The following is a 9,554-nucleotide window of genomic DNA, read 5'->3' as shown; positions in this document are numbered from 1 at the left end:
TTTGGCAGCGCACGGCGAACCTCGTGCCGTGTGCCGCCGGCCTCCACCTTTTTTTTATAGCGCAGCGCAATGGGAGCCCACCAACCATTAAGGGTTGGACGCCCCCGATTAGGGCGCGGATTAAGGACCTAATAGGCCGTTGGGTCTATTAGGAAGGAGATCAACATAACACAAGGCACAAGGCACGCAGCACACCAGTTGACGAGACGGAGCGGCAGAGAGGGTGTAGGTGATAAAGGGAAGCACAGAAGCACGCATACGCCCAGCCATTGCTGTGCAAGGCCATGTTTGGTTTAGGCGTGAAAATGTTTTCATGAGAGAGAAATGATGCCTTGACCACTAATTAAGGTTATTAAATAAAGTCTAATTACAAAATTACATCCACAACTATGGTACTGTAGCACTTATTCTAACTAATGAGATCTTTGACCGTACGATTAGTGAATAATTGAGCACGGTCACTGTAGCATCACTGTCGCTAATCAAGACGGAACTTGAGTCATTAGATTCGTCTCGAAAAGTTACACTCATTCCTGAAAAAGTTTTGCAAATAGACTTCATTTAGTACTCCATGCGGACATTCGTCTTTTTGTGAAATTGTGATGTGATGTGTAGCCAAACATGGCCCAAGATTTTACAGAATCCAATCTCAGATGCATGTTAGTCACCCATACGACTGTGCGCCTCTCTAGCTGCTCCTCTAGATGACTAACTACTGGCAAAGTCCGAGGCTCCGAGCGGCAGCCGGCAAGTAGGAGGCTGAAGCAGAGGTACACGCACTGGACCATCCCAGCGCGCCAGCGACTAGCTAGTTAGGCCACCGCAGCCCCTCTAGCTCCACGCCTCCTTAGAGCATGTTTAATAATTTCATCCGCTCGTCGGCAGCTGCGGGCGGCAAGGCGCGCGCCAAAAGAGCAAGTCCCGCTGCTCTTCAATATATATTATATAGCTTTCTCCTCATTCAATCGCATCAAGTGCGGCATATTTTCGCCCACCGCAGCTGGCGCGTACCAAACACCCGTTTTCTTTTCTCTTTCCATTTCTTTATCTTTCATGTAGATATAAGTTGGCTATCCACCCATCATAATACTTGTTCTTATCTCGTTTGCTCTCACAGTAAGCAAAGCCTAACACTGAGATTACAATCTCACTCAGCACCATTTATAATAGCTTGTACGGCGACCATCTCCATGTGGGGAGAGGAAGAGGATGCTCTGGCCCGCTCTGGCCCCATGGGTGAACACCGAACCATGGCTCATGGCTGAACACCGAACCATGGCCCCAGGGGTGAACATGCACCGAACCATGTTTGGACTAACATTTTTTTTCCCTCACTGGGAATGGCAATGCAATTGTACCGTGAAAAAACGCTTACAGTTCGCTTACAGTTAATAACAACGCTGGTGATATGGACTTCGACCTGCACTAATGAGCGGCATGACTGGTATTTTCTTTCGGGATGTTTTCTCTCCCTTTCGGCATAGGAGCTATGCACACGGATTTCGACATTTTTAGGAATCATGAAAAGTTTACCGTGCTCCAAAACCTATTTCACCATTCATCCTTATTGTTGGCGTCGGACAAGCCAATCCCATGAAAATAGGAAACATTATCTCAACTAAAAAAGAGTATTGTTTTCAATATCTCTAAAAAATCATCCTAGTTAAAGTAAAAGTGGCCTAAGTTGCTAGCTCGGTTGGTCGAGGGCGTCCAGTGGCACCCTCGCGGCCGGAGTTCGATTCCCGTGTGGAGCGAATTTTATTTAGTTAAAGTAAAAGTAAGGGATGTTTACACCTCCAGGCCTTAGCTGCATGATTCCTAAAACACCATTTTCTACCTGGAATATCCTATGAATATTCTTGTTCTAAATGTATTTCTGCTACTTGGAGTGTACAAATCGTCTTCTTCTAATGGATCACGCTTTCCTCGTGACGCCGAAGGTAACCCTCGGCAGCTCCTTTCACGAGTTCTTGGTGTCCCAGTCAGGGGCGGAGGGCCTGTTATGGCCCGGTATGGCGCGCGCCATACCTAAAGCCCAAACAAATTTTTCATACCCCCGCATTTACTGGCCCAGCCCATGTATCCGAGAGGCAAAGCGAGCGGCTGGCGTCCGACTCCCCGAGCTCCCTGTCCCCTCCGAAGCCTGGCCGCACGCCCGTGCCGGTCGTCCGCCTCCGCCACTCCGCGTCTCCGCGTCTCCGCCCCAGCCCCCGGCGCCCTCTCGTCGACGTCGCCCCGGCAGCCGGCGCCCCCTCGTCGACCTCGCCACCTCGGGACTCAGCGTTGCCGCGTCGGCGACCCCGCGCGCAGGCTGCGCCGGTGCCGCGGTGCGCACTCCCCTCCGAGGTTCCGAACCCTAGCCGCACGCCCGCGCCTGTTGTCCGCCTCCGCCACTCCGCCCCGGCCCCCGGCGCCCTCTCGTCGACCTCGCCCCGGCGGCCGGCGCCCCCTCGTCGACCTCGCCGCCTCGGGCCTCGGCGACCCCGCGCGGCCGCGCGCAGGCTGCGCCGGTGCGCCCGCTGCCGGCCGGCCCCTCGTCGACCCCGCGCACTCCGCACGCAGCTCGCCTCCGTGACTCCGTCCAGGCAGAGACCCGGGTCAAGCGATCCGGTCGCATCTCCACGCGCACCTCGGCTTCCCCGTGCGTGCAGTTCTTGGTGGCGGGGTTCGATCTGAACAAGGCTTGGGGTTCTTGCTAGGGGCGCCCGGTTGGTCAGCTCGCAGAAGAAGCTGAGCTGGTTGGGCGTGGAGGCTCTGATTGACTTTTGAGGTGCCGGGGGTAGACAGGTTGCCTCTTGCTTGCTGGTTTCTTGGCTCTGCAGCTACGGAGCTTGCTGATTTTCCTCCAGAATTTGTGGCGGAGCTCCGTCCTGACCTTGCGAAGATTGGACCTTTGGGGCTGCTTGCTCACTGTTTGCCTTGCTGGAGAATCTTGGGAGCTTCTGTTCCTCAATGGACTCCGGCAGCGGCAGCAACAGAAAGGGAAAAAGAAAAACAATAGGATATGGAAAAGGTACCAAATAGATTAATAGAAGTATTCAAAGTCTCAAATTCAAATAGATGTAGAACTTGAGGTAAAGGTGCTAATTTACTTCAATGCAATATTTTGTTTGCAGATCTGAAGAGCTATTTTACCCAAAGATCTAGCAACACTGCAAGTACTCATGGAAGTGGAGTTGGTCTTGAGGCATTGGAGAGGGAGGAGGTGGTGCTGCAAACTCAAGTAGAGAGCACTGATGCTGTAGCAGTACCAATGTCAGTTGAAGATGTTGAAGGTCAAGGCAGTGGTGGTGTGGACTCAAGTAGAGAGCAAACTCAAGATAAAGATGCAAGTGATCAAGGTATAATAACTGAGTTCAATCCAGAACATGTCATCTCTGATGGTTGGCTTAATGACTTAATGGTTGTGTATATTGAGAGGGAGATATTTAAAGGAATTGATCTTCAATCTATCAAAAAGGCATTTCAAGTGAAGAAAGATAGGAATATGAAATTGTCGAAGCATCCTAAACGCAACCGGACTGAACGCAACTAATAAATTTATCGGTATAACTCTATACTCTAATTGTATATCTCGTATTACATTTAATATTTTAACTCTAATGTTTCACTACTAATTTATGTTTTCTCTTTATTTAACAGCTTATTTTGGTCCCGTTGTTGATTTGATGTGTAATCTACATGTTTTTCTTCATTTAAGGTACTTCTAAACGATGGTCTTGTTGTGAACTTTTATTTCCGTACAATATATGAATGTAGTCTAGAAATGCACCGCCACACCTAAATTTTTTGTTGTCCTCCGCCACTGGTCCCAGTGAAACCTCCGCCGAATTGTGATGTCCTCTGCTGTCCTCGAGGGTTGCCTCCTCGTCACAGGCTCATGAGTCATGACCTCCGATCCTGGAACGACACCGACTTGCACGCACAAGAAATTAAGAAAAGATAACATATATATATATATATATATATATATATATATATATATATATGCAGAAGGCTGCTGGTTGATCGAAGGTTGCTCCCTCAGACTTCTCGAGTACCTGAGTTCGTGCATAACCTTGGATCGGTGCCATTCGGAGGTGGTGATCCCCAACACTAATGGCGAAGGTGTAACTATTATATATGGGAAACGTATCAGGTGTAAACCAACATCTTCGTGCAAACTATGGAAACTTCAATCTGAGTCATTGGATCAACATCCAAGGGGTGTGGGAGATTGGATAATTTTACAATCTGGACCCGCTCTTGGATTGAGTAATCACACTTTTGCAAATCCCTCCTTCCACCTCTCTGCGCCTCTCTCCTTGGATGTTGATCTAATGACCCAGATTGAAGTTCCTATTGTATTGACTTTTACAATCTGGACCCGCTCTTGGATTGACTTTTGCAAATCACACTTTTCCTATTGTGCACTTTTTTTAGAAAAAAAAAAGAAAAGTTCCGGCCTCCACGACGCACACAGCTTGAGTCTTTAAATCATTCTCAGCATGAGCACTGGGATAAAAAAAATAAGGGAAAAAGCACACATAATATGAGAAAAATTTAAAAGCAAAGTCTATTATTGCTTCTCCATCCGTTTTTAGCGAAAATAAAAGTAAGACATGCGTGACCTTCATTTATACAATTATTCTTTAAATATAAGGAGGGAAATTTAACCTGGAATATAGAGAGAGAGAGAGAGAGAGAGAGAGCTGGATTTCTTCAGGCCATTTTTCCGATAGATCTCCTCAGGTCTTTGTTGGGCCATGAAAACCGAGTCCTTTCCAAAAGTTGGCCAGTAACACATTGGACACAATGATCGAGTAGGTCCAAAACTTGGTCATACCCAGCACAGGCGGCGCCGGAACAACGGCGGCGGCGACGACGCCCGCCGAAAGCAAAACCAGAGCGCATCCATCCGCCATCCACGATCCAACCAACTCCAGATTTCTGTCGTCTTCGATGGAGAGGAACCAAGCCACCAAGGCCGCGCTTCGTCTCCGCGGCGGCACACGCTCGCAAACAAAAGGCAGCGCCAACCTTAACACGAGGAGAGTCCCGCGCTCTCCTCCCCAGCAGCCCACTGCTCGCTCGCATTCGCATCGCATGCAACGACACGCGCGCGGCAACGCCTACCCCGTGATCCTCTCTTCCTCTCCTTGCTTTGGGATGCATGTGCTCACCGTTCACAGTTATGCGCCTGCGACCGAAGCTGTGCACGAAACACCAAAGCCAAGGGAAAGAGAGGGCGGCGCAGGCCGATCGAAACGCCATAAAGGAAGAGGGAGAGCTCCCTGGCTGGCGGCTAGCTGCACGTGCAGGTTAGCCAGGCCAGCGATGCGACGGCCATGGAGACCTCCAAGAAGGATAACCTCTGCGACATGCACCGCTCCCGCCGCCGCGCCCGCGTCGTCGCCGGCGCCCTCCTCACCGCTCTCCTCGCCGGCGCCGCGCTGCTCGCCGTGTACCTGACCTACCGCCCCGCGAAGCCGCAGATCTCCGTGTCCCGCGCCGCCGTGTACCAGCTGGAGAGCGCCGGCAACTCCTCCTCCCCGGCGGACCCGGCGGCGCCCTACGCGATCGCGGCGAGGGCGCAGTTCACGCTGCTGCTGCACAACCCGAGCGACCGCGCCGCGGTGCTCTACGACCGCCTCCTCGCCTACGTGACGTACCGCGGGGAGCCGGTGGCGCCGCCCGCGGAGCTCCCCGCGGTAGTCCAGGAGCGCGGCGCCGACGTGGCAGTGACGCCGTCCTTCGGCGGCGGCGCGGGGGCGGCGGAGCCCGTGCCGGTGTCGGAGGCCGCGGTGCGCGCGCTGGCGGGCGACTGCGCCGCGCGGCGCGTGCTGCTCCGGCTCGTCCTCCTGGCCCGGGTCAGGTACCGGAGCGGGATGTTCAGGACCGGGTGGCGCGACCTCTTCGTGCGCTGCGACGTCACCACAGGGGTCGGGGTGGACGCCGCCGGCGCCGGGGGCGTGCCGCTGCTCGAGTACCCCCAGTGTTTCGTGGACGCCTGAGTTGATCGGTGCGGTGGCGGTGCGGTGCATGTCCGCGCTCAGATAATCATAGTTGTGGTGGTGGGGAATAAGGAATTGCAGAAAGCATACCTCTGTGGCTCTGTCTTGGGAGGACATGCATGCTGATTCATACATTCTGCCCTTCCACTATAGGCAAATCTCATACTTATACGCTGAAACCACGAACATGTTTGTTTAGACGTAGAAGTTTTGGAGGAAGTTTGCACGCTGTTTACCCCGTTCCCCATTACCATCATGCTCTACAGACCAGTATGTATACCACTCACCTCACGACGAACGAATTACAAGTAACCAGGCCCATTGATTAAAGGAAACCTATCTATGCCATTGCTATATGTCTGTCCATATTGCCGACCCAACAACGGCCCACTTGCTCTCGGGAGCTGGGAATTCAGGCCCTGTTCTTTCTGTTAGATTTTCGTTCAGAATCTGCATTTTACAAAGTCCACAAAAAAGCCCAAATGTTTAAAATAAGATTTTTTTCTGTTTTCTAAAAAAAATGATTAGCGAGTACACGCGCACGCACACAACTTTGAATGCGCGCGCGCACACGCACACGTATTTTTCTGTTTTCTAAAATCAGAATATTTTGCATTTGCATGGTCCTATATATGTGGATACCTGTTGACACTTAGGCCCACTCGCACCAAAGCAAAAATGTGAAACACCATTTTAATAGAACGTCGATATTATCTGTTGACTGCGATGGGCCTGAACATTTTATCAAAGTATCTTACTTCAGGAACCGAGCCTATCTCGGTTGGCGCGTGCTCCAGTTGTGGAGGCTACCGGTCTTGCATTCAAGTTTTAGTCGGGCAGTCTCGTCTGCGTTAAGTCTAGTCAGCGTGGACGTTTAAAATCTTAAACGACTCCTTTCCTAAAATAGCTTATCAGGACATCTCCAGAAATATCAATTACTGATCTCAGTTGCTGATTCCGTTGTAGTACTTTACGAGGGTAATAATATTGTCTCGAGAAAACTGTTCCTTTTGGAGTAGAGTACGTGAAACCCGCGGAAAACAAGATGTTGGCAGGTGATCCTGTCCGGAGTCCGGACTCGTTCAAAGGTCGTTGCAGACACCATGGAAATTTTCATGGCCCCCAGTACTCGTCGGGCCGTTGCCGCCGCCCGTGGACCGCGACGGCGAGCCTGGGAGTACCCGGAAGGCGGCCTACACACTACACGTTGCACGCACAGGGCGGCGGCGAGAGCGTCTACTTGCGCGCAACGTGTCGCCGTCGATCTTGCTCGGAGGGAGGAGCTCACTACAAGAAATCCATTGATCATTACGAAATTTTTGTGATGTTTATAAAAACCGTCATAAACAGATGAGATCTATGATGATTTATGAGTTTTTGTCACAAATTTGCAAAAAGCCCAAATGGGCTCTAATTTGGGCTTAGTTTCTATGACAAATCTCTGAAAACGTCATAGAATAAAAATAGAAATCGTCACGAATTTGATATGGTGCTCACTCCATAATGGTGAAAAGAAAATATGTTATAGTTAACATGAACACATGAATTAATGTAAGATACTAAGTTCACATATGCATCCAAATTTTATAATATTTTGTAAAAACTTAAATTCAGATTTCTTTAGTTTTTTATACATTTTTATAGTATAGGAAAATCTAGCTTTATTTTTGCCATTAAAAAACCATTCTACCCGATCTCAACATTTTTTTGGGGCCAGCTGGTACTAAAACTAAAAAAAAGCTCAGCTCATTTCCCTTGTCTCTGGGCCGAGCTCTTTTTTTTTTTTACTTTGGGACTCATCTCTCCCTCCCTGTCGGCTCATTTTCCTCTGGGCCGAGCTCATTTTTCCTTTTGGGCCTCATCTCTCCCTCCCTCTCTGTTGGTTTGCACCAAGCCCAGCTGAGGTGCAGCTCCTCTGGTTTTGGAGCTAAAAAGAAAAAAAAAAGGCAACAAAGAGAATCGAATCTGGGTCTTGGAACTGAGAGTCAAGCGCCCCACCACTGCGCTGCGCCCTTGTTTGTGCTGGTGGGTCGCCGCCACCCCCGGCGGCGGGGCGGGGCCGGGGGCATCGTGCCGCCCTCGGCGCTCCTGGCCACCAGACGTGCGTACGTGGACCAACGTCTCTCTCCTCGTCACAAGACGCGAGTACGAGCAGACGGAAGGAGCCATCTCCGATCGATACGCCACGCCACGCCACGCCTAGGGTCGTCGTGCCTTGCAAGCATGGCGAACACGCACGCCGCAGGCCGCCCGGCTCCTCCGCCACGTGTCCCACCGCTTCCCGGATCGCCCGGCCGCGAGGAGCGAGCGGCTTTGGATTCTTCCCCGACACCGACGGCCGGCGACGGCGGGGCCGGCCGGGCAGCCGCTACCGGACGCGGGCGGCGGAAGAGAGGGGGATTCCCTGCTTTTCCAGCGGCCTGGCGAAATACGAGCAGAACACGTGCTCACACTGACCCTGAGTCACGTACAGAGTTCCTCGCTCACCACGTTTTGGTCTGACTCATCTCGCGACCTGCAAGGAGAGATAGACATGGCGCGCTAGCTCTAGAGACGAGACAAAAAGGAAAAACAAAGACGATCCATCTTCGCGAACGGACCGAATGTCCGGTGGCTAGCTCCGGCAGTGGCTGAGCTGCCCACCAGCGTTTGAATTTCAGTTTGGGCGTTCGCTGGTGTCGCACGAGGAGGCGGGGGTGTGTACGTGTGTATAGTTGTGTGCGCGCGTGTGGAAACCCCGGTAGGCGCGTTCTTGGACTTTTCGGCAGCCCATCCATCTGTGTTGAGCGTGCGGTCAATATGGGTGCCGTTTTTAAATGCCGGCCAGTGCTCCGGTAATTTTCAAAAAAAAAAAAGACGATCCATCTTCCTTCCTTTTATTTTCGTTGGATTCGAAAAAAAAGACGAAGAGAGTCATTCCTGCCTCTTCTTTTACGAGCAAAGAAATCAAGTTGATAAAGTTTTGCTGCTCACCGAGTACAGATCATCATCATCTATCCACGGTAGTACGGACTCAGATTGGGTGACATGCCTTAGGCATGTTACGGCTTGACATTTCATCCATCACAGCCGCTAGAAACGAATTCAACGGCTCTCGATTGTCCGCCCGCACAGGCACCGTATTCTTCGTCTTCACCGGCTAACAGGCTTGACGGCGTCCAATCCGCGCGTCTGGGCGTCGCCCTGCCGCCGCGCTCGCCGAATCCCGCGCAGGAGAGGTGAGGGCGCTCCGCCGGCCATTCGTCACACGAGCTGGGAGGCGGGCTCGTCGCCGCGAGTGGGGAGGCGGGCGGCCACCGCACGCGTGGAGGCAGGCTCGCCGCCCCTCCCGCTGGTCCGTCGTGAGCGGAGAGGACACGACAAGCGTCGAGACGGCGGCGAGGCGGAGGAGAATGAGGCCGTCGCGGCCGTGCCTGGTGGCGAGGTCGCGGAAGAAGACATGCGGGAGGGAGACGACGAGGTTGAGGCGGTCGATGCTCCGCGAGCACAACGGCAGCAAGCACCGGTGCGTGGTCAACCGGACCGACGCGCCCTTTGGCCCGGTGGCCGGCGGCCGGCATT

The 9,554-nt window shown here is 52.2% G+C and overlaps 2 protein-coding genes across 2 annotated transcripts; both read left to right on the top strand.

Moving 5' to 3' along the window:
* Positions 1-2,528: 2,528 nt before the first annotated feature.
* LOC120685296 lies at positions 2,529-3,785 on the top strand. Its single transcript, XM_039967126.1, has 3 exons — positions 2,529-3,013; positions 3,117-3,546; positions 3,643-3,785. The coding sequence occupies exons 1-2, from the start codon at positions 2,953-2,955 to the stop codon at positions 3,533-3,535; spliced, it is 480 nt and encodes a 159-aa protein (XP_039823060.1). The 5' UTR covers positions 2,529-2,952; the 3' UTR covers positions 3,536-3,546; positions 3,643-3,785.
* A 1,344-nt stretch (positions 3,786-5,129) lies between these two features.
* On the top strand, positions 5,130-6,187 carry LOC120696137 (NDR1/HIN1-like protein 1). The gene has a single exon (XM_039979283.1). The coding sequence runs from the start codon at positions 5,328-5,330 to the stop codon at positions 5,991-5,993; it is 666 nt and encodes a 221-aa protein (XP_039835217.1). The 5' UTR covers positions 5,130-5,327; the 3' UTR covers positions 5,994-6,187.
* Positions 6,188-9,554: the final 3,367 nt, after the last annotated feature.

The sequence above is a fragment of the Panicum virgatum genome, chromosome 2K (genome assembly GCF_016808335.1).
Source record: "Panicum virgatum strain AP13 chromosome 2K, P.virgatum_v5, whole genome shotgun sequence".
Classification (NCBI taxonomy): domain Eukaryota; kingdom Viridiplantae; phylum Streptophyta; class Magnoliopsida; order Poales; family Poaceae; genus Panicum; species Panicum virgatum.
Note: the sequence above shows the minus strand (reverse complement) of the source record. Positions and strands in the feature narration are given on the sequence as shown.

Bases quoted from the DNA above. Each gene is read 5' to 3' on its own strand.
- LOC120685296 (XM_039967126.1), top strand. From the start codon at position 2,953: ATGGACTCCGGCAGCGGCAGCAACAGAAAGGGAAAAAGAAAAACAATA. The intron at 3,014-3,116 runs GTACCAAATAGA...TTTTGTTTGCAG, and splicing joins AACAATAGGATATGGAAAAG to ATCTGAAGAGCTATTTTACC.
- LOC120696137 (XM_039979283.1), top strand. From the start codon at position 5,328: ATGGAGACCTCCAAGAAGGATAACCTCTGCGACATGCACCGCTCCCGC.